This window comes from Camelus ferus, chromosome 15 (genome assembly GCF_009834535.1).
Source record: "Camelus ferus isolate YT-003-E chromosome 15, BCGSAC_Cfer_1.0, whole genome shotgun sequence".
Lineage (NCBI taxonomy): Eukaryota > Metazoa > Chordata > Mammalia > Artiodactyla > Camelidae > Camelus > Camelus ferus.
Genome location: NC_045710.1, coordinates 22,161,011 through 22,184,963, shown reverse-complemented (window position 1 = coordinate 22,184,963; position 23,953 = coordinate 22,161,011). Strand labels below are relative to the sequence as shown.

The following is a 23,953-nucleotide window of genomic DNA, read 5'->3' as shown; positions in this document are numbered from 1 at the left end:
AACATCTGGTCAATGTCAGCTTGAAAAAGTTAGTTCAGTTTGCCATTGGAGGTTATGATCTCAGTGGTTTTCACCCTGGCTGCACATTAGAGTCATCCAGGGTGTCTCTAAGTGCTGCAGATGCTCAGGATCCTATGCCTAACATTCTGATTAATTTTTCTTCAGTATACCTCTTCCCCTTTAGCATCCCTGAAGCCCCTAAGGTGATTTGAATATGCATCCAGAATTGGGAGCCTCTGATGTAGACAATGCACATGCAGCTGACTTTTTATTGTTATTTTTCACAATGACTACAATGGAGCAAAGTGCTCAAGAGCATAAACTCTGGAAATAGCTCCACCTGGGCTTGAGTCCCAGCTGTGATATTTCATAGCTGTGTCAATTTGGGCTAATTTAATGTCGCTGTGCCTCAGTTTCCTTATCTGTACAGTGGGGATAATTATACTAATACCTGTCTCCTAGGGTTACTATAAAGATTAAATAAGTTAATATGTGCAAAGTGCTTAGAACATTGCCTGGAGCATAGTAAGCACTATATAAATATTAACTGTATATGGTCCTTTCCTGGCAGTTCTTTTACTGGATAACTGAACTGAAATTAATTTCAATGGCCTAATATTACTCTAACAAGGTGTATTAGTTCCCTGTAGCTGCTATAATAAATTACCACAAACTGGGTGGCTTAAAACAACAGATGTTTTTTCTCTCATCATTCTGGAGGCCAGAGTCTGAAATCAAGATGTCAGCAGGGCTCTGTTCCCTCTGGAAGCTCTAAAGGAAAATCTGTTCCTCACCTTGTCCAGCTTCTGGTAGCTGTCTACATTCCTTGGCTTGTGGTTGCATGTCTATGCTGTGTCTTCATATTACCTTTTTCTCTGTATGTCTTTTCTTCTTCTGCTCCTTTCTTGTATAAGGATACATGTGATTTCATTTAGGGTCTACCCAGATTATCCAGGATTACCTCGTCCTCTCAAGATCCTTAATTTAATCTCATCTTTTATCTTACAAGAATATTCACTCTTTTGCTATAATATAGTAATATTTGAAAGTTCTGGGGATTAGGGAATAAACATATCTTGGAGTGGGGGCACCATTCAAACCACAATACAAGATCCATAATAAAATGTAAGCTTGGATGGGATGCACCACTTACTCTGTGTTTAGTCACCTTTGCATTTGGCCTGTACTTCCCACTCTCTAATATGTCCAAAACCATTATTTACAATGACAGGTATCATCTAAGTATACAGACAAGTGACTGTTTATTGACAGTGTTTGTTATTTCTTGAGAAGAACTCAGAGAAGTGGGCCATGGGCTCAGAGGACTGGTTGGCTCAGTGCCCTTTGGCATACACAGAGGATCCAACAAGGAAAGACCTCTTGGTGAGTTCTGCTCCAAGAAAATAATTTTGGGAAAACTCTATTTTATGATTAAATGCAACTCAAAACCTTCACCAATTCTGGCTTTAAACTTGGAAAAATTTGATGCTTATTTCAAAAGAGAACAGTATGATGGTGCATTAATCAGGACTTTTTTCATTTCCAAGTGACAGAAAAATCAACTGAAGCAGATTTAAATAAAACCTGAATTTATTAACTCTCATGGCTGGAAAATTCTGACTTCAGGTCCAGTTTGATGTAGTGGTTCCAAAGATACCATCAGGACCTTGTGTCTCTCTCCAGCTCTTGGCTCTGCTTCTTTTACTGGCTCTGTTTTCAGAAAGGGTATCCTTTGGTGGTAGCAAGACAACTGTAGCATCTAAGAGCATATATCCTCTCAGATCCAAGGCATGTGGAAGAGAACAGTTCTAGAAAAAACATAAGCAAAACCTTACTAGGGTTTGTTGGGTCATACGCCCATCTCTGAAACAATCAGTGTAACAGGGTTAAACTTGTTCTGATTGAGGAGCCTGGAGAGGTTGAACCTTTTCATGGACTAAGATAGGAAGAGGGGGGGGTTACTGGTGGAGAACCAGGGTAGTTACCATAAGAAGGAAGAATGATACTGGGTGACAAATACAACAAATGACTACCAGAGATGCAGAAAGATCCTCAGACTAAAATAATGAAATTCAAACATGGATTCTTTGGAAGGGCATGTGGGATTTTTTTTTCCAATTGTATATTTTGATCTCTGTTATCCTTTCTAATTGGAAATGAGTCAGTTGTTTTGTAGCAGAAGATCCTCATTTAAATACCATCTCTGCTGCCCCCTTTTAGCTGTGTGGCATTAGGAAAATTACCACACTTCTATGAGCTTTATGTTCTTCACTGGCCCAGAAGTCTCTCTCTCTCTCTCCCTCTCTCCCTCTCCCTCTCTCTCCCTCCCTCTCTCTCCCTCTCTCCCTCTCCCTCTCCCTCCCTCTCTCTCCCTCTCTCTCCCTCTCTCTCCCTCTCTCTCTCTCTCTCTCTCCCTCTCTCTCTCTCTCTCTCTCTCTCTCTCTCTCTCTCTCTGTCACACACACACATGATAGATGTCTTCTTATCAGGACCACAGAGCACCAGAGTCCATGAACAGAATAAGCCTACCTAACACAATCTGATTGGTACCAAAGAACCATTTGCCCCTGCAAGTTTTCTGTGGCCCTTAAACATATCTGAAATTCCTACCATTCAAGTGTTTTCTTTGGTTTAAAGCAATATGTCTACAGAGAGCCAGGTAAAAAATGCAAATAAATCCCACGGAAATGTAACATGGAATCTTGCATCGTTGACTACTCTTCATTGACTGTCTTGCAGGGGATGAGCCAAAGAAGTCCCTTGTGCGATGACTTTTGTTGCTATATGCAAGACAACCATTAAGACCTTGAGAAAAACGATCTCTATGTCCTTGCACATCTATTTTAGGATGCTTTTCTCAGTACTTCTCCTGTCGTTCATGCAGGGCCTTCATGCTCCATGGGGTTACCCATTGCCACAGGGGACTTCACATTGAAAAAACTATTTAGAGTTCTCCTCTTTCCAGGTTTCTCTAGTTATGAAATGTTCTCTATTCTCCATGTTCACAACTCCATGTTCACAATTCTCATTTTCACAGTGGAGCTGATGTTAGGTGGTTTGAGTGCCATCCGATTACTATTTGGTTTAAGTATTTATGTGAAGCATGAATTAGGGACAGGCCCAGCATTCTTTCAGGGGATAGTGTTTATCTTCAATCTTATATTTTGGTGTAACTTGAGTCTCTTTCCTAGTCCTCTAAAGTCAGTTGCAAATGTACTCACAACAGGTGATAACTCCATTTCTGAAAGATCATTGCCTATAGGTTTTAGGTATCACTTAGAAGATAACAGGAGTAGAGCATCCTGAGGAATTGGACCAAGAGAGTTGTCAGTTTTAATAAAAGAACTGAAAAGAAATGATTTGAAGACTGGAAGATTTCTAAGAAAAATAAACCTTTTGGGGTGTGACCATGCATGTCTGTGTCATGCATGTCTGTGTCATGCATGTCTGGGATCCTGAGAACCTAGGGGGAAGAGAGAAGCAGTGGAAGTAGGTCCCACAGAGGATATGATACGAGCAGACCATAGGGCACAAAGACCATTTTCACCATTGGTCTTAGGCAAGCCCTCAGCTTTATACAGAGAAATTCTAATGATATACTACTTCCTTGCTTGGGGAAAGAAAGGAACACTTAGTCATTAAGTTCTAATAAGTTCTACATTCAATTATGCTATTTAATTCTTTCAACAACCTTCTGAAGTTGGTACCATTATTACACTCCTTTTATCAGTGGGGAACTGAAGTTCAGAGGAGTTAAGTTGCCAAGGTCATTGTGGTAGTTAAAAAATATGTCCACAAATTTTTTGACTTGACTTCCTCTTGAAAAGATGGTACCCGATTCCCCTCTCTTTCAATGGGGCCCAGAATTTGTGACTTGCTTCTAGCAAATACAGTGTGGCAAAGTGATGGTGTGTGACTTTTGAGACTAAGTCACAAAAAAGATAACTTCTGTTGGTACTTCCTCTTGAATCATTTGTCCTGGGGGAAACTGCCACTATGTCATGAGGATACCTAAGCCACCCTTGGTTGAAGTCAATGTGGAGAAGGCTCACATGCTGAGATGAGGTCTCTTGCCCACAGCTAGTACCAACTCTTCAGCCATATGAGTGAGCCATCTTGGAAGACTTCAGATAATTGAAGTCCTGGTCAACACCTTTAATGCAGTTTCATAAGGGACCCTGTTCCAGAACTGCCCAGCCAAGCCACTCTTGAATTTCTGACACATAGAAACTATGAGTAAAAATATGTTTGTTGGTGTTTTTAACCACTAAGTTTTGGAATTGTTTATTATGCAGCAATAAGTAACTAATATAGTTATATATTTAGGAAGTAGCATATCAACCATTTTAACTTTGCCACAGTTAATTAAATAGAAACGATGAAGTAGAAAGATGATGAATAAAATTTAGAGTAATCCACTACTTATTTTTTGCATGCTTTTTAACTTTCTCATTTATTTATTGAGTATTTTTACCCCAAGAATTATGTCAGCTTCTGGGTTAGCATTCACACAACTGAGCATCTCTTGTATCTACCACTTAGATCTGTGTATGTATGCCAGACTGGTGGTGTCAAAATCATCTGAAGAGCTTTCATAAATCCTCAAGAGAGTTTAATTTAGTAGGTGTAGTGATTTTGATACTGAGCCATATCTACTACTGATCTAGAGAATTTAGGCACTCTCTCCTAAGCCAGACAGAAAGAATCTTTCTGCACATGTACACAAACATAGCTGTTACAGCTAAAATAGATTCTCCAAGTCAGCCACCATTGTTCAGGACATATATACATGTGGACAATGTGTAATTGTTAATTAAACTTTTATTTTGAGATAATTATAGATTCATGTGTAATTATTAGAAATAACGCATAGAGATTCTGTATAATCTTTACCCAGTTTTCTCCAAAGGTAACCTCTCGCAATTCTATACTACAGTATCACAACCAGGATATTGATACTTTGGTAAAGGCAAGAGATAGAACATTTCCATCCACCAGGAGATCCTTAACATTGTCACACTCAAGCTCCTCCTGTTCTCAGCCCCACCTTAATCCCTGGCAATGAGTAATCTCTTCTTCATTTCTATACCTTTGTGATTTCAAAAATGTTATATAAATGGCAGGATACAGTATGTAACCTTTTGGAATTAGTTTTTTTCATTCAGTGTAATTATCTGGAGATTCATGCATCTTGTTACATGTATCACTAGTTCATCTCTTTTTCTTGCTGAATAGTATTCTATGGTATGGATATACCTCAGTGTATTTAATCACCCATTGAAGGACATCTGAGTTGTTTCCAGTCTTTGACTATTATGAATAAAGTTGCTATAAACATTCATATCCACGTTTTTGAAAAACGTAAATTTTTATTTCTCTGGGTTAAATGCCCAGGAATGCAATTCCTAGGTAATATGGCAGGTTCATGTTTAGATTTTGAAGAATAACTGCCCTACTGTTTTCCAGAGTGGCTTTTTTTTTTTTTTTTTTGAAATTGTGAAGCAAACGTTTTTATGAAGCAAAAAAATTAGCTTTTTGAAGTATGTTCTCCAATTATATGTCAGAAATTATAGCTGTTAAGTAAACTGAATAAACACAGTAAAATTATCACATGAGAGTAAAAATTATCTTATTTATGTCTATGGATGGAGAGATGATTGATGGATAGATAGATATGGGATAGATATGCAGATATATTCATCTTCAGTGTTTTTCCTTACAAGCTTTAAAAAATAGTGATTGTTAAGCCAAAGTAATTACTGACAAGTCATCTAAACTAAGCTAAGTAACAGAAACTACAATAAAAAAAATAACAGCTCTAATTTAAAACAAAACAAAATGAGCATAATCCAATGCTATTTCCCTGAGATATCTAAGGAAATGAATGATTTCTCAATATTTTGTAATTTTAAAAAGTATTGGATTTAAATAAAGTGCTTTGGCATGTCATGAAAAGTGAATGCATTCAATTCATTCCCACCTGTACATTCCCAACAGCATTGTATGTGATGCAATTTCTTCATGTATTTTCCACTATTTGGTGTTGTCAGTTTTTATTTTAGTCATTCTTACAGGTGTGCAATAAACCTCATTGTCGCTTTAATGTAGATTTCCCAAAGGTTAATGATGTTGAACATCTTTTCATGTGCATATTTGCCATGTGTATATAATAAATCATAGGTAATGTGTCTGTTTATGTCTTTGCCCACTTTCTGATTTAATTTTTTGTTTTTTATGTTGAGTTTTGAGAGTTCTTTATTCTGAATTCTAGTTCTTTGAAAATAAGTGGTTTGCAGATATTTTCTCCAATGTATAGCTTGTACTTTAATTCTCTTAATGGAGTCTTATGAAAAGGAAAATTTTAAAAATTTTGGTAAAATGCAGTTTATGAATTTCTTTTCTTTTTTTAAAAAAATTTTTTCTTTTATTGATGGTGCTTTTGGTATCAAGTTTAAGACCTCTTTGCTTAGCCCTAGATCCTGAGAATTATGTCCTGGTTGAAAGGCTATTTTCCTCTATTTAATTGCTTTTCCATTTTTATGTTAAAAACCAGTGGGGCCTACTTGTGTGGGTCTTTTTCCGGGTTTTCTGTTCCATTGATCGATGTGTCTGTCCTCCACTTACACCACACAGTCTCAATCACTGTACTATACAGTAAGTCTTGAAATCTGGTGTGCTAATTCCTCCCACTTTATTCTTTTTAGAGTATTTTAGCTGTCAAAGTTCCTTTACCTTTCCATATAAATTTTATAATTATGTTGTCTATGTTTATAAAAAATCCTAAAAACCTTATTAAATCTAGAATTTAATAGGAGTTTTATTATCAATTTGGGGATAATTGGCATCGTTACTATGTCAAGACTTTTAATCCATGAACATAGTATATCCTTATTTATTTAAATCATCTTTAATTTCTCTCATTAATGCTTTGTAGTTTTCACATACAAATCCTATATGTATTTGGTTAGATTTACACCTAAGTATTTTATGTTTTGAACTATAGGAAATGTTACTTTGTATTTTTAATTTCAGTAATGTTATGTTTATTAATAGCATTTGGACATGTAATTGTATATATTGTATCCTGAAAACTCGCTGAATTCACTTTTTAGGAGTTTTGGTTTTTATTTTTTGTATATTCTTTAGGATTTTCTAGAGACGATCATGTCATTTTCAAACAGGAACAGTTTTATTTCTTCCTTTCTGATCTGTATGCTTTTAATTTTTTTCTCACCTTATTGCAGTGACTACTAATTTCCAACACTCTGTTAAATCAGAGTGGTGAGAACAGACATCTTGTTTCGTTCATGATCTTTGAGTGAAAACATTCAGTCATTGACCATTAAGTATGTTAGCTGTAGGTATGCTTTATCAAGTTCAGAAAGTTTTTTTTTTTATTCCTGCTTTCTCTGGGTTTTTAAAAAATCATTAAAAGGTATTGGATTTCATCAAATTTTTTTACAATGATTGATATGATCAGAATATTTGTCTTTTTATTCTGTTAAAATGTTGAATTGCATTGATTGATTTTAAAGTATTGAACCAATCTTGCATCCCTGGAATAAACCTATACCCGGTCATGCTGTGTGATTCTTTTTACATATTGCTGAATCATGTTTGTTAATAGTTTGTTAAAGATTTTTGTATCTATATTCATGGGCTTTAGTGGCTTGTTTTTTTTTAATCTTTGTACTGCATTTTGCTGGTTTCTGTATCAGAGTAATAATTAGCTTTATAAAATAAAGAGATTTTGAAGAATTAGTGTTAATTTTTCTTTAAACTGGTAGAATTCTCCAGTAAAACTATTTGGACCTGGAGATTTCTTTTTCGAGAAGTTTTAAAATTATGAGTTAAGTCTCCTTAATAGTTATAGGGCTAATCAAATGATTTATTTCATTAGGTTGAGTTGTGATAGCTTGTGTTTTTCAAGGATTTAGTCCATTTCATCTAAACTGTCAAATTTATGTATGTAGAGTTGTTCATAGTATTTCTTTAGTATCTTTTTGATGTTTGTATGTTCTGTAATGTAATCCCGTTTCTTTCCCAATTATATTTTCTCTTTTTCTTAATTATTCTTATTAAAGGTATATTTTATTCATCTTTTCAAAGAATAGTTTTTTGTTTTATTCATTTTCTTACTGTTTTACTATTTTGAATTTTGTTGATTTTTCCTCTTTTTTATTGCCTTCTGCCACCTTTGGGTTTATTATCCTCTTTTTTCCCTTAGAGTCTTAAGGTGGAGGTTTTGAGACCTTTTCTATTTTCTGTTGTATGTGTTTAGTGCTACACATTTTTCCCAGAGCACTGATTTAGCTGTGTCCTGCAAATTTTGATACATTATATTTTTCATTTTCATTGAGTTCAGTATAGTTTTTTATTTCCCTTGAGGCTTCCTCTGTGAACCATAAATTATTTGGAATTGTGTTGCTAAGTTGCCAGGTTTTGGAGATTTTCTTGTCATTTTCCTGTTTTATAGAGATGGTGAGATGTGTGTGACCAGATTCTGGAAACATTTTTGAAGGTAGAGCTGACAGGATTTACTAATAGATTTTGTGTACTGTATGGGAGAGAGAGAAAGAGAGAGAAAGAAAGGCAGAAAAGGGAGAGAGAGAATAGGAGAAGTCAGTGGTGGTTTAATGTCCTCAGTCCAAGCAAGTGGAAGAATGAATTTGCCATTTATTGAGATGGCACAGGTTCAGGGAAGTGCAGGTTTGGGGAAGTGTGGGGAATCAGGGCTTTGGGTTTGGATGTATTAAATTTGAGACACCCTTTAAGCTAGATGTCTAGTAGGAAGTTGGCTATATAAGCCTGAGTTCAAGAACTGCAGGCATCCTGCCTGGAGGCATAAAATTTGGGAGTTGTCATTCTATAGATGATATTAAAAGATACAGGACTAGATGCGATTACATCTACAGTGGGCATAAATAAAGAAGAAAAGAGTCCTGAGCCCTGGGGCACACCAATATTTAGAGGTCAAGGGGTTGAAGAGAAACCAGCAAAGGAAAATTAGAAGAATCAGTGAAGCAGGAGAACCAAGAGAAAGTGGTGTGCTGGCTGAAAGCTGAGTGAGACAGTGTTTCCAGAAGGATGGAGTGATTAACTTGTCAAGTAAGAATAGAGCTGAAAATTGGCTCTTGGATTTGGAAGCGTGGAGGTTTCTGGTGGTCTTGCTAAGATCAGTTTGTTGGAAGGGGAGGAGGGAGGAAAAAAGGAAGAGAAGACAACGATGGCAAGCATAGACAACTATTTGGAGGAGTTTTAGTGTAAAGGAAAGCAGAAAAATGGGGTAGTGGATAAAGGGGGAGATGAGGTTGAGCAAGGAGTTACTACTGTATGTAACAAGTAAATATATATATGGAAGCCTTGTATTTAGATATAGAATCTGAATTTATTTTGATTGACAATGAAGTCTAAAATTTCATATAGTGAGAAGTCTTCAATAGGCTTGATAATCTTAGCAATAGCATTTATATTTGAAGAAGATTTAGTTAAATATGAGATGGTCTATGCAAGATGTATAATTTTAAAGGTTGTTTCTTTAGTTTAATTTGGATTTGCAATTTCAGTTAGCCCTTTCCAGTAAGAGTCCCCCCAAATGAATATTTACCTAGCAGTGATAGAAAACTTTATCTTTACAGAGTACTTACCAGACTCTGTATCAGAATAAACATGGAAGAATGAGAATGTACATTAGAGGTATAGAAAGGAATGAAAGTAAAGTGGTCCCAAACCCCAGGGTAACTGAATCTTGGGCCATATTGGGACCTGAAGGTGACATTCACATGCAACCCTCCACAGCACTGATGGTCAGCCTCTTGGCCAACTCTACTCCCCTTCCTTTTCTTTTTTTTTTTTTTTAAATTGCTTTCTACACTGAAACGTTTATTTTAAACTGCTTCCAACTTTCCAGTAGCAAAGTCAGCAAAGTCCTTCAAATTAGAATCATTTTATTTGTTCTCCAAGACACTTGGTTTTCCAAAGCCTACAGCTAGGTTGTATTTCCCAGTTTCCCAGTCACCCTTGCGGTTGGCTGGCACCAAAGGAATGAAGGTGGAAGTAATACATGCTGCTTTCAAAGGCCTCTGTGTGTGTGTTAGGGAAGTCCTTTAACAACCACCCATGCAGTTTACAACTCTACTTTAGCTTTACTTGCTTCTTGCCCAGACCTCAAGGTCAATGAGAGGTGAGAGCTTAGGATATTTCCAGGTTATCTTTTGAGCATGTGGATGGCTGTCTAGATTCCCAGAAATATATATGAGATTTTCAAAGCCCCTCTGGGCATCTCATTCCTCAGTCTTTCCTTTTGAAATTTTGATTAGTCTAGTATTTGCCCCACCTGTTATCCATTGCCTCTGGTTAATGTGTTGCTAAAGTATTCAAAAACACATTCCCATCTCCGGAAACTTTTACCACTGGGTGGTTTTCAGTGAGGTGGAATAAAGACAAGCCTTTTGAGTGGAGTCTTCCAGGAACCACCCAGACAGGTGACTTCTTTGGGAATGAGATTTTGAAAGAGCTCCAATCCTGTTTTGCTTCCCCCTAATCCCAGAAATGGAGGTTATTACTTTTCAAACCTGTGCAGAGATGGAAAGTGGGAGATGAGACTAGGGTAAGTTAAAATGCCACAAAGCTTGTTGCTCTTCCTGAGAGCCAGCCATTTTCTCGCCTAAATGCTCCCCAGGTTGCTGCAAGCCTTTGGTTAATATCCAGATTTCTGACTTTTTTTTTTTTCTTTTATGGAGTGGTGCTCTTGGAGGTCCTCCTTCTACCACTTCACACTTTTAATAAATTTTTAAATTTAAAAGTACAGTTGACCCTGAACAACGTGCGTGTTAGGGGCACCGGTCCTTCAAGCAGCTGAAAATCCACACATAACTCAGTCAGCCCTCCGGATCATGGTTCCTCAGCAACCTCCATTCCTCCATATCCAAGGTTCTGCATGTGTGAATTCAACCAACCCTGTATAGTGTAGTATTGTAGTATTTTTAAAAATCCACGTATAAGTGGACTTAAGCAGTTCAAACTTGTATTGTTTGAGGGTCAACTGTATTTCTCACTTTTGGGAGGGAGTGTTTCACAAGTTGCTTTTAAAGTTCACATGAAGAAATAAATCCTTGAAAATCCTTAAAAATAGTAATGGTATAAAAATAGCTCCACCTAGTATTAAGATAGCTTTTAAAAATACAATTATTAAAATAGTGTAGTACTGGTAGTAGTTAGATCAATGAAACAGAAACGGAAGTCCAGAAGAGGAACCAATATAAATGATAATTTAGTGTGTAATACCAATGGCAATGCATGTCAGTTAGAAAGAGAGGTTTAGTAACTTTACTAGCATTAGGAAAAAAATTAACTTGGATTATTATCTAACTTCTTACCGCAAAGTAAGTTCCAGATACATCAAAGATATAAACATAAAATGAAAAAATCATTAAAATAATGAGAAAATAATCTTTGAGTAGGTATATTATGGAAGCAACCCAAATATCCATCAAAGTAAAATAGATAAACACATGTGGTATATTCATACATGACAATAATATACAATGAAAGTAAATGAACTGTAGCTATCCACAACATGCTTGAGTTTCAGAAACATAATGGTGAGTTTCCTTCTATATGGAATTAAAAATGAGCAAAATAAACTATATTTTTAGGGATGCATACAAATGTGGGAAAGTTGTAAAGAGGCAAAAGGAAATGATTATTACAAAAATCAGGATGGTGGTTACTTCTGGGGTGATGGCAATGTTCCATTTCTTGACTTGGTTAGTGACTTTATAGGTGTTTATTTGATGGTAATTCATTAAACTATTCACATAGGTTTATGAACTTTCCCCTATGATGGTTACATTACTCCAAAAAAGAAGAAAAATTATAAATAGGATGTAGTTCGATGTCTAGTATTTGGCATTGTATCGGGTGTATTTTTGTTTTGAGGTTATTTGTATTTTTTAACATCTTCCGAGATTCCTCTAGATTCATAGTTCCTAACGTTTAGAGGAATCTCTCTCTTTTCTCAAAGAGTTCTGCATTCCACTTTCTAGGGAATGTTAGTGTCCATAATTAAATCATATTAGAGAGACATATGGAAAGCCATATGATTGAGTGGCTGCTGTCAAATGCCATTCCAGTGCTGCGTGGGGGTAACCAGGCTTTACTTTTCTTCTACTGTAATCTGGATTTCACTTCTAGATCTATATAAAGCTGATCCAATCCTCTGTTTATAGGATTGAATTTATTTATAAGGATGAAATTTACTTTTCAAGGCTGTGGTAATAGTGGCTACTATGCATTTTAATGAAACAAGACAAATAATAGCATAAATGATTGTTCTAGGACCAGGGAATAATGTTTTTTCACTGCATACATTTAAGGGAAATAGTTTTTAAAAATGGATTTGATGCGATTTCCTGTTGTTTCATCTCATTGTTTGATTTTTTTTTTTTGAACAATGGATCCTGACCTTTCTCCTGTATATATCCCAGGACATTTGTTTACTCACTGCTCACTAGAGGGAGGCCTTTTCCAGTTGTATTCCTTTTCAGAGGCTTTGCCTTCTGCGTGGGAAATGGACTCCTCCAAAGCTACTATCTGGTTTACTGTGCTGAATACCCTGCTGAGTGGTACACAGACATACGGTTTAGCCTGGGTAAGTAAATCTGACCACTTCTCACCCACGCCCCAGTAAACATCCCTTCCCACAGGCTAAATCACTATCACCTCTCCCTGTCCTACTGCAGTAACCTCCCAAGGATTCCATCCTGCCCTCCTCTCACCTTTGTCTTTTCTCTGTATACAGCCTCAGAGATCTTTGCAAAACATCATTTCATTCCCCATCTCAAAACCTTCCAACACGTTTCTGTTACTCTCAGGATAAAACACAAATTCCTTACCACTGCCTTTGAAACCCAAATGCTCTTGGTCCTGCCCCCTTTCCTGACTTAATTTCCTGTGTTCATTCACCTCATCTCCTGTGCTGTAGCCTCATTGGCCTTTCTGCTGGACCTGCAGCGGTCAAAGCCTGTCCTGCCCAGAGCTTTTGTACAGTCTAAACCTGTTGCCTAGAATTCCTAGCCCTGTATTTTGATGGAGCTTGGTCCTTCACTTTATTTAAGTCTCTGTTAATTCATACCATCTCAGAAAGATTTTTCCTGACCACTTATCTAAAATAGTAAGTAGAAAACACTGATCATTGAATTTTTTTCATTATCTGCAGGAGGAACTAAAGTTCTTTACTAAAGTAAAGGTTCAAGTGTTTGTACATTATTTTGGCTCAAACTAAAAAGACAGAGATTATCCTTAATTTTCTTTACATCACACACCTCATTCTCTACATAAGCTTAGTACAGCTGCCTCTAGCTCCAAAATAGGTGCCAACGGGGCTCAGTTCTCCCTGACCGTACTAACTGTATCCTGGTGTGAGCCACGATGACCTCTTGCCTGGACTGCCACAGTGACCTTCAGACTAGCCTTCCTACCTCTGGTCCTGGCCTTCAGTAGCCCGTACTCCACACAACAGTCAGAGTGAACATTTGAAAACAAGAACAGCCAGAAGACTAGTTATGCGAATGCTAATACAGGCATACAATGGAGTATTCTGGAGCCACAGAAACAACCAGATAATGAAAAACAAAAGCAAGGAACATCTCTGTGCTCCTGTGGAGACATCTCCAGAACATGTGGTTAAATAAAAATAAAGTGTGCATGGTGTATATAGTATGCTGCTTTTTATGTAAAAATGGGATAGAAGGACAATGGCTGTGTGTATGTATAAAATTGGAAAAGGAAATATTGGATTGATAGAAAAGAAACTGATTTAAAAAAGGTTATCTCTAGGGTTTGGGATAAAAAGAATGGTAGGCAGAACTGTTTTTTAAGTATAGTTTTGTCCTTTGAATCATGGAACTTTACAATGCGCTCTAAAAAGATCTAAATGGAAGAAAGTCCCTTAACATTGAGAACAAACAAAAAATGTACCTAACTTCACAGTAAACTGGTAACATAGCCATACAGGAAAATGATTTTTGTCAGTTTATAGGAATTATAGAGAATAAAAAAATAAGTCAAATGCCACCATGTGGAAGTAAGCCAGTCTTATATAAAAAGGGGAGGACATTCTGAAGGACCACTGTCTGGTCTTTTCAAGAAGTCAGTGTCCTGGAAAAAAAAAAGTAAGGAGTCTAGTTTAGATTAAAATGGCCTTAAAGGATGTAATCACCAGGTGTCAGGTATGGTCCTATATTAGACTTTGGTTTACATGAACCATCTAGAAGAGGAATTCTGGGAAACTGGAATGTGCCTAGATATCACGTAAGATGAAGATCTGGAAGGAAATGCACTAGGTGTTTGATGGTGGGTTCTTGGGTGGTAGGAATTAAGTGTCCAGGTTTTCTTACTTTTGGTAATTAGTGTTTCATCTTACACAAAACATATATACTTCTTTTGTAGTAATAATAAACTGACATCTGATCCTACTTCTTCTCTGCTTAAAACCTGCCGATTGTTTACTATTGCACTTAAAAATCCAAACTCCTCACAATGGCCCATAAAGTTTGATGTGATTTTTTAAAGTTATCATCCTGTTCACATCTCCTTAATTTCCCCCATCTAGTTAAAGCATTAGCTGTGACACCTTTGTTTTTTTAGACATTCTAAACCTATACTAGCCTCAGGACCTTTGCACCTGTTAGTCCTGCTACCAGAACGCTCTCCCTCAGACCTTTGTATTCTCAGTATTCAAATCATAGGAAAGATGCCAAATCTTCAGAAAAGCTTTCCTTATTGACCTCATCTACAGTAGAGGTATTTCCTTCCCACCCCAATCCACTATCTCATTATCCTACTTTGATTTTCTGCTTTGTAGTGATATTATGTGATTTTTAATTTTTTCATTATTTTAATTCATTTCTGTGTTTCTCCACTGAAATGTCAGCTCTGTGAGAACAGACACCTTGGCTGTTTTTCTCACTACTGTACCCTTGGTGTTTAGTACAGTGCTTGGTATACATAGTAAGACCTCAATAAATACTATTTGAATAAATGAATGAAAGAATCAACACGTGAATGAAGTCTCATACCATCCTTGTAAGGCAGGTACTGTTAAAATCTGTATTTTACAGAGGAGAAAACTGAGGCTGAGAGAGGTTAAATGAATTGTCCAAGGACACACAGACATTGAAGCTAAGGTGCTTGCTTTTCCACTGCTATATGTGCTATCTCTCCACCCCTTTCCCTCCCTCCACTGACGTCCCCTCCCAGGTTCCCTTTCTTCCAGGCTAATGATCTTTTGATTAGACAAGATTGAAAATTGTTGTTTCATATAACAGCAAATGTGGTGAGAGTAGATCTGTTTCTAATTCAGTTGTTCTTGCTTTTTGCCTGAAGTATTTTGATCAGCACAAATACACTTGGCTGAGAGATCGGGTTGGGCATCCTTGTGGAACAGTGAGTGTTTCTGGGCCCATTGGGATATAAGACCAAGCATGCCTGATCCTAGCTCTCCTCACCTCGGACCAGGGTCCTTTCTGTACCAGCAAATGGAGAAGGGGAGTGTATGTATGAACCAGCAGCAGTGGAAACCAGTTTGCTAGGTGCCAAGCTCTCCAGTTACTTCCATGAGAATGGATATGTCAATCAGTAATGCTCTCAGCAATAAGTGACAGAAAACCAGCTCTAAGTGACTTAAATAACTACGATTTTACATTTTTTACATAACAAGAATGTCCAAAGGTAGGTGGTGTCTGCATTCCTTCAGTTGTTTTTTGGTGTCATTAAGGTCCCAGGAACTTTCTTTCCATTCCACTGTTCTCAGCATATTTACCTCTAGTCCTCATGATAGCCACTTCATGGTTTTGCAAGACAGTTCCTGTGGCTCAAGACATTGCATCTGGCAACAAAGGAAGAGGGAGGCTGTAGAAGCAGTTTCCATCTGCCCCCTTTATTGGAAAAGCAAAATATTTCCAAGGAAGCCCCCAGAAGACTTCTCTTTACATCCTCTTTGCAGAACTAGGTCACAAGAACTAGCTTCCAGCCCTCCAGCCTCTATAGTGGAAGGTGGCAAAGAAGAAGGGGTTGTAATTGGCTGTTGAGTTTGCTGACCATGGTTTGATTATTTGTGAATGAGCTGAAGGGCTTGCTGTCTATTCGTTTATTTTATTTACTTATTTATGTAAGTATTGGGTGATGGTGGTGCCTCCCTCGCCCCTCTCCCACTTGCTGCCATCACTTGCCGCTGTGCATTTTTAGTCTTGGTCTATGAAACAGCACAGCCCCTCCATTCAAACCTGGGGCCAGGGTTAATTGCCTGCTCCCTCCTTTTTCCCCCCACCTCTGTATCATTCTTAGAATTCAAAGTTAAATGCCTTTCCCTTTATTTTTAGGAAAAAAAACTTAGCTTGGGAGAAAAACGCCAAAATCAGAATAACTTTTTAACTTCTTCCCTCTCTTCTTTGCCAAGGTGTCTTCTTATTTATTTTGGGAATGGGAATCAACATTCATAGTGACTATATCCTGCGCCGGCTCAGGAAGCCTGGAGAAACCACCTATAGGATCCCACAAGGTAATGTCCCCCTGCCCTCCAGGTTCCCACTCTTCCTTGGGAGACTACACCAGGAATTATGCTGTGAGTGACAAGTGGAGAGGGGACAGACAGGGCACAAACAACCCCGTATCCCAATTTCCCCCGACCTCTCCTCCATATCCTATTCTACTCCACCATACATTTGCATTTCTGATCTGAACTTGAAAAATCAAGAGTAGTACAAGTAGTAGAAGAACCTCAGGAAGGTTCATGACCACAGTACCTTTAAGGGGAGGGGAGTCTGAGATTTGGGATAGGATGGAGGAAGGCTGCCACTTCGTTGGAGTAGGTGAGATTACTGTGCCTCATTAGGGTTCTCCAGAAACATAGAACCAGTAGGAATAGATGTAGCTTAGCTATCGATGTAGATATTGATGAAGGTATTTATTATAAGGGATTGGCTCACATGGTTATGGAGGCTGAGAAATCCCATGATCAGTCGTCTGCAAGGTGGAGACCCCGGAGAGTAGGTGGTGTAATTTCTAGCTTGAGTCCCAAAGCCTGAGAACTAGGAGAGCTCACTGTGCAAGTTCCAGTCTGAGTGCAGGGGACCAATATCCCAGCTCAGAAACAGAGCAGACTCTCCCTTACCCTGCCTGTTGTTCTGTTCAGGCCTCTGGTGGCCTGGATGCCCATCAACACTGGGGAGGACAATCTGCTTTACTCAGTCTGGATTCAGAAATCATCTCCCCAGAAAAAGCTTCACAGACACACCCAGAAATAATGATTAACCAAATGTCTGGGCACACTAATGGCCCAGTCAAGTTGACACAAAAAATTAACCATCCTACGTACAGAGTGTTGATCCTTCCTGGGTTAGCAAATAAAGGTAAATCATGCACGACCGACAGATCTGTCCTCTTCAGCAAGTCTCATTAGACTTTCTAGTGTGTCGCCAGGGGTAGTGTTTGTGCATTTCCTGCCATCTGTATGTTCTTAAAGCTTCAGAGGAGCCATATTTATCTAGTCAAAAATTAGCATGGGAAATCTCACAAATGCATTTTCAAAGATAAAGGTGCAGAATATTTGAAATCCTAACTATTCCTAAGTAACCAGGATGTGAAGTTGACAAATATAAGCAGGTGGGAGTGAATTAGTCCAAGTCATCCTTCAGTATTTTTAGGGGGGTTTTAGTGTAGGTCAGTGACTCTTCACCTTTTTTGATGTAAATATAATCCTTTATTTACATTAAAAATAAATGAATTATGACATGGGGTTAACACAGATTAATATCTACTGATTACAAAAACAATGACAAAGCTACTTTGGATTCAATAACACATTTAAATAAATTTGCATGTTGCTAACACCCTAACAGTATCTATAACAAGCAGAAATAACTGTAGGTTGAGATCTATACTGTTTGCTATATTCATAGACTGTTTATAGACCTTTCGCAATAGGCCAGTGGTTCCTTCTGGGATCTGGGGAATTGCAGGTCAAGAACTGCTGATGCAATGCCACCCTTAAGGAAGATAACTTTAAGGGGCTTTGATTTTTTTAAGTCTTCACTCAGTAACTAGACAAATAGAGAAGAGCAGAGGAACTTCTTAAAAGCTCGATTGCCAATCTTAGTTTCCAGCTGTTAAGTTAGGTTAGAGAATGGTTTAAAAACAAGATATTCTTTATATAATATGGAAAGAAAAAGAATTGTTCTGGTTAAAACTTTCCCAGTCTAGTGTGGGACAGAAATTCTAAGTGTAGAAATATTCACTGTCATTAGAATGTGTTGGTTTCTAGACATAGTTTTGAGATCAGAAATAGTGGTGGAGAGAAAAGGAAACCTTTAAAATCAGTACAGACTCCCGAGCCTCGAGGAGGGCAAACGCCTGCAGCTCCCACTCCGCACCTGAAGCTTAAACAGAGGGAACTGCTTTGCGTGAGGGGAGGGCAATGGCCAGAGGGGAGTCTGGTTACTTCCCACATCAGTTCAGGTTTTTATTATTTTCACGGCGTGTGTTGTTTCACTTTTGTGACTGTGAACAGTGATGTGGTCTGACGGGCAGTGTGGGTGTCCAGGGAAGGAGTGAGAAGGTGAGAGGCGGTTGGAAATGTTACTTGATAGAACGGAACAAACCGCAGACCTCCTGCAGCTCATCCTTGTCCTGTTCAGAGCCAGTGGTCCAGCAGTTGTTAGAGAGTGGATGGAGCCCATGCGGCAGTTGGGGCCACTCCTCATGACTCTAGGATGTTCTGAGGGCTACCGGCTGCCGAGGCTTTGTTTTCCCTTCTCCCCGGGAGGATTCCACCAAACTCCCATGGCTGTGAAGGCAGTCTCCAGCCCCACATCAGGCCTGGATGCTCTCATGTATTTTGGAACAAAGCAGAGGGGTTTTAACAGGGCAGTGATCCAGTTCTGGTGATTGACTTGTTCATTCTTCTGCACGCAGGTGGCTTGTTCACGTATGTTTCTGGAGCCAATTTCCTTGGTGAGATCATTGAATGGATTGGCTACGCCCTGGCCACTTGGTCCCTCCCAGGACTTGCGTTTGCATTCTTCTCACTTTGTTTCCTTGGGCAGCGAGCTTTTCACCACCATAGGTAAACTTTTCAATCAAGGTGGCAGCCTCCACGTTGCTTTCTTCTCTGAACAGGCTTTTATTAACACACAGACTCAGATTTAGAAACCTAAGAGATTTATTTTTTACAAGGTAAGGTTGATACAATAGTCCAGACTAGTAAACTCTGACTTCTTAGGTTTTCACTGAATTTTCAATTTAGCTGGGTGGCAGTAGCAGTAACTTTTTTTTCTATGAGCAAAATCAAACCTACATACACAGGGCACTCAAGGTGACTTGGGAAGCCATGTGCCGCCTTGTTGAAGAAGGCTTCCCAGAGAGAAGCACTTTGTGTCCAGGTGAGTTAGTTCACCTGTGCTCTGTGTGCTCCTATCAGGCTTACCTGGCAATGGCTACTGTTTGGCAGTGGGCTGTAGGTAAGAGTCAGGAGGTACAAGACATAGCTTCCATTTCCATGCTTCAGTTCAGTTCACCTCCACCACACCTGTCCAAGTGTGTTCCATGGGTGGGACCATGGGTGGCACTTTCCAGAACTTCAGAGGTAATTCTCAGGTGCAGCCAGGGTTGAGAACCACTGGGAAAAAGCACTAGCCCTGTGTCTAGTGTGGCTGCTGTTTTGATTCTAACTTTGGTGCTTACAGTTCAGGTCATCACAGAGCCCTGGAAACTCCAGGATTATCTTCCCAGGATCTGTATAATACCAGGGCTTATTTTGGAACTCTTCTCCTTCCCCTACCCAGATCCTCCATAAATTCTAATCAGGGGCATTGCTGGCTTTCTAGGAAGGTAGGATCAACAGTTGGGTACTCGTGTCGTGCAATCTCAGGACTGTGCCATTTACTGGTGAATTCTGGGAATTGCAGGGATTTAGACTCCCCTGCAGGTACAGCCTGAAGCTTTACTAACCCCCACTTCCTTCCCATCCCCTGCATCTGGGATGGGGTGGGGACAGAAGAGCTAACTAAAAGTTAACTAAAAAGGTTACATACTAAGTTGCTATTATGCTCGACTAATGTTCAACTAATGATTAATTTCATAGTTTTGAAGGTTAAGCTGAGAATGAATTCTTTTCCTTGAGTGCAATTTATGCAGGGAGCTGTCGGAAGTGAATCAAACAGCAGCTCTCCTGGGCTTGGTGGGGAAGGGGGCCAGAGGGTCCCCAGCCTGTAAGAGAGTCAGTGTAACAGTTGTCTCCCTTTCAGGTAGGGCCTGTGGCCCACCAGACTCAGAGTGGTGAGGGAGAGGACAGGGCATTGCCAGCATTTGAAGGGGCCCTGGTCAGGGGAGGGACAGCATTTTCACCAGAGGATTCCAGCTGGTGCAACAGCAAAATCCAAACTGAGGTCCTGTCCTGTTATGTCAGGCAGCTTCAGAGGGAAGACAAGAGGGCCTCTTTTTTTTTAATAGGGCTAACTGGGGTTTGTGAGAGGCAGCTCTGCAGACTTCAAATCACAGCACGGAAAGCCAGCCACCTCCTGTGATGTATTATTACTATTTGTACCCCAGTTCAAACTAAGGTACTTGTGCAGAGTGTTAGTTCAGAGAAAAGCCTGGTCACTTAAAGAGAAAGCCTTTTTACGAGATGTATTAGTCTCCTGGGGCTGCTGAAACAGATGACCACAAAATGAGTGGCTTAAAAGAACAGAAATTTATTCTCTCATAGTTCTGGAGGCAGAAGTCTGAAATCAGGATGTGGGCAGAGCCATGCTCTCTGAAGGCTCAAGGGAGGAATCCTCCCTTGCCTCTTCCTAGCTTCTGGCAGTGGCAGTAATCCATGGTGTTCACGGCTTATAGCTGCGTCACTCTAATCCCTGCCTCTGTCTTCTCCCCTGTGTGTCTGTCTCTGTGTCGCTTCTTCCCCTTCTCATGAGAATGCCAGTCATAGTGGCTTAAAGGCCCAGGTTGCTCCAGTATGACCTCATCTTAACTTAATAAATTATATCTGCAATGACCCTATTTTCAAAATAAGGTCACATTCTCATATACTGAGGGGTTAGGACTTCAGCATATATTTTTAGGGGGATACAATTTAACCCATAAGAAGGTAACATTTTCTTGGCATTCTCAGGCCTCATGAAGGGCTATTTTCCTGGGAACATGACTAGTTGTCTAGGGTTAACCTTGCCCATGCTCTTTTGGGTCTCTTGTTCCTTGTATTTCTCAACTGAATCCATTGGGTACTTCTTTCTGGCTGTGACATTTGTTTTACTGGGCGAAATATACACGACATAAAATTTACCATTTTAAGACAATAAATTTACCATTCATTGGCATCAAGTACATGCACCATGTTGTACAGCCATCACTGCTGTCCTCTGGCTGTTACTTTTTATTTCTCAACACAAGACACTTCAGCACTTAAAACAGATTGGAGACAGGACAGAGGAAGATTACAGATGGCCATCTGGAAAAGTCAGGCTCTGAATAACTGGGGGCTGATTTATGTCAGGGATTTCAGACAGATGAAACCTCAGTCGTTGACCACAGTTTGGTTATATTTATAATTATTCCTTTCTTGTCTTTTAGGTTCTACCTCAAGATGTTTGAGGACTACCCCAAGTCTCGGAAAGCTCTCATTCCATTCATCTTTTAAAGAAACCAAATGGAAAAGGGACCAGGCTGTTCAACAATCCTGTCGAAAACCATCAAGCTGCTGAACATGTAACTTCCCGCTGTGTGTATGTAATAGTAGGTCTCTCATGTTCTGGCAGCCAGCCTAAGGGTCTGCCTTGGTCTCTTTAGTGTTTCCTCCCTCCCTTCCCGGGGATCTCTATCCTAATCTCCTACTGAAGCTTCAGCAAGACCCTTTACCACGTACAGACACCTGCTGCTTAGCTGTTCCTCCTAGAAAGTGCGAACTTCCCTGTATGTCTTTTTCTTTGAATGACCCGAGTACACGTGGCTTTGTATCTTTTCTTTGTCAATGTAAAATACCCCTGTTGTCAAGAAGGTTTTGAGTTGAGGATAGTGCCTGTAGAATTTGTTAAACGTATACATTTGAGCCCTGTACAAATCAGCAGAGATTGAAATTCTGAAGCTGCACAGACCCAGAGCAAATCTTCTCCCAAATGATAACCCAGTCACATCTTCCTTTTCCTTAGTTAATTATGAAAGATGTGAAATGATTAAGTAGACTTTTAATAGAGGAACCCTCTCTTCACAGTGCTGAAATGCAACGAGGCATTGACCCGATTTCAAAGTTGTGCATTGTCCCAGTACCTCTGTCTTCCTGAAGAGTCCATGGTTTCTTTTAGAGATATCATAGCCTAACCCAGAAAACTCGGGTGGGTTTTTTTTGAAGGTCAGGTTTTAATGAACACAAAGAAGAGTACATGACTCTGGTTGACTACAGAGAGGATTAGTGTTTCACAACACACTGTAAGCTCTCATATTCTTGGAAACTGGTGGAAATATTCAAATAATGAAAGTGTTAGATGAGGAAAATTACCGAGTAAGAGCATATGCCACTTGCCTTGCGGAGACATGTGCAGTGAAAATGAAGCATCACAGAAGCACCCAGCAACTCTTCTCTTCTGGACTTTCTGCATCACAGTCCTCAGGATCTAATCAAGAAGGCATGTCTTGGGGTACCTTGAACATCATTCCTCTAAAGTCCTGGGGACAGAGCCTGAAAACTGTAACTGGAGGGACATCTCTGGGAAGAAAACCTGTCTTTTGGCTCCATCAGTGTTTCACTCATAGTTTGGTTTTCTTTCTTTTTTTTATATATTCAAAATTTCCAAACTTTAAAAATTAGATTTCTACATTTTTTAGCTTCCTTTAAAACATCTTGGCCAGAAGAGCCTGCTAAGAACTGGGATGATCAGCTGGTACATATTAGAATTTGTGACCTCTGTGGAGGGGTCACCATCACGTGGGTGCTGAGGCTGGGCTCTCTAAGGAAGGGGCTGAACATTCGTCTTCAGAACATAATGGTGATATTTGCCTCCTCAGGTCTAGGTTTGTGGCAACTGTTGGTAATATGTAGCAGACCCCTTCGAGAAGTGAGAACCAGTTTTGTCAGATGCGGTGCTAAGAACTGAAATTTACTAGATAAAACACACAAGGCACTCAGAAGATCTGAAGAGTATGTAGATTACTGAAGAATACAAATTGTCATCATATAAATGCGTGTTTTACTGTTTATTAAATGCCTCTCGAATCATGTATGTTAAGTAACCTTTTTTAATTAAAAGATCCCGAAACTCATGAAGATTTTCATAAGGTGTTAATCTGTGTTTGTTCACCCTTTTTTCTGTTTTTTTTTGCTGGTGTTGCTTCCTTTTTCTCTTCTTTTCATTTTGCCAATTTGACATTCAAGACTCTGAGCTGAAAATAAAAGAGAAATATAACTTATAGAGCTTGTCAACCACAGCTCAGATCTCCAGGCAGGTGCAGTAAAGATGCAGGAGAACATGCTAAGGCTGGATGCCACCCCCAGTGTTCAGGAGCACACAGGAGAGTGGGGAAAACACATTCAGTGAAATAAAGTTTAAGGGGTAGTGTGGGTTCTGCGAAATAAAAGATTTCCCATTCTCTCCATGACATTGAAAACTGCCTTTATGAAATCCTTTATCTTATTTCCATATGAAACATCGGGTTGGTCCTTGAAATGTAGTAAGTGCTCAATAAAGGGTAGCAACTATTTATTCGCCTGGTGTGTGAAATCTCAACGAAACTGCTCTTAGCAATTGCATGTTTTTGCCACTAGAGGGTTCTCTCCAGAATTTTTTTTAGGCCAACCCTGATTTACTAAAGTAACTTACACGTTTGGAAATGTAAGGAACTTTATCGTCCTTTCAAGTTAACATGAACATGGACCTTCTTAATTTAATATAGTGTAGAATAAGCT

General features: G+C 39.1%; 1 protein-coding gene across 4 annotated transcripts in view; it reads left to right on the top strand.

Annotated features, from left to right (window-relative positions):
- SRD5A2 (steroid 5 alpha-reductase 2) overlaps positions 1–23,322 on the top strand; it is a 39,190-nt gene extending 15,868 nt beyond the window's left edge. Inside the window, exons 2-6 of one of the 4 annotated variants that reach the window (XR_004326221.1) lie at positions 12,489–12,652; positions 16,460–16,561; positions 18,973–19,123; positions 21,628–21,762; positions 23,056–23,322. Coding sequence is in view for 2 of the 4 variants with exons in the window: in XM_006183168.3 (XP_006183230.1) it covers positions 12,489–12,652; positions 16,460–16,561; positions 18,973–19,123; positions 21,628–21,694 (484 nt within the window). In the remaining 2 variants the exon portion in view is untranslated. Of the gene's footprint in view, positions 1–12,488; positions 12,653–16,459; positions 16,562–18,972; positions 19,124–21,627 lie in introns of all 4 variants that reach the window. The other 3 variants (XR_004326220.1, XM_032497307.1, XM_006183168.3) reach the window with 3 other exon arrangements.
- Positions 23,323–23,953: the final 631 nt, after the last annotated feature.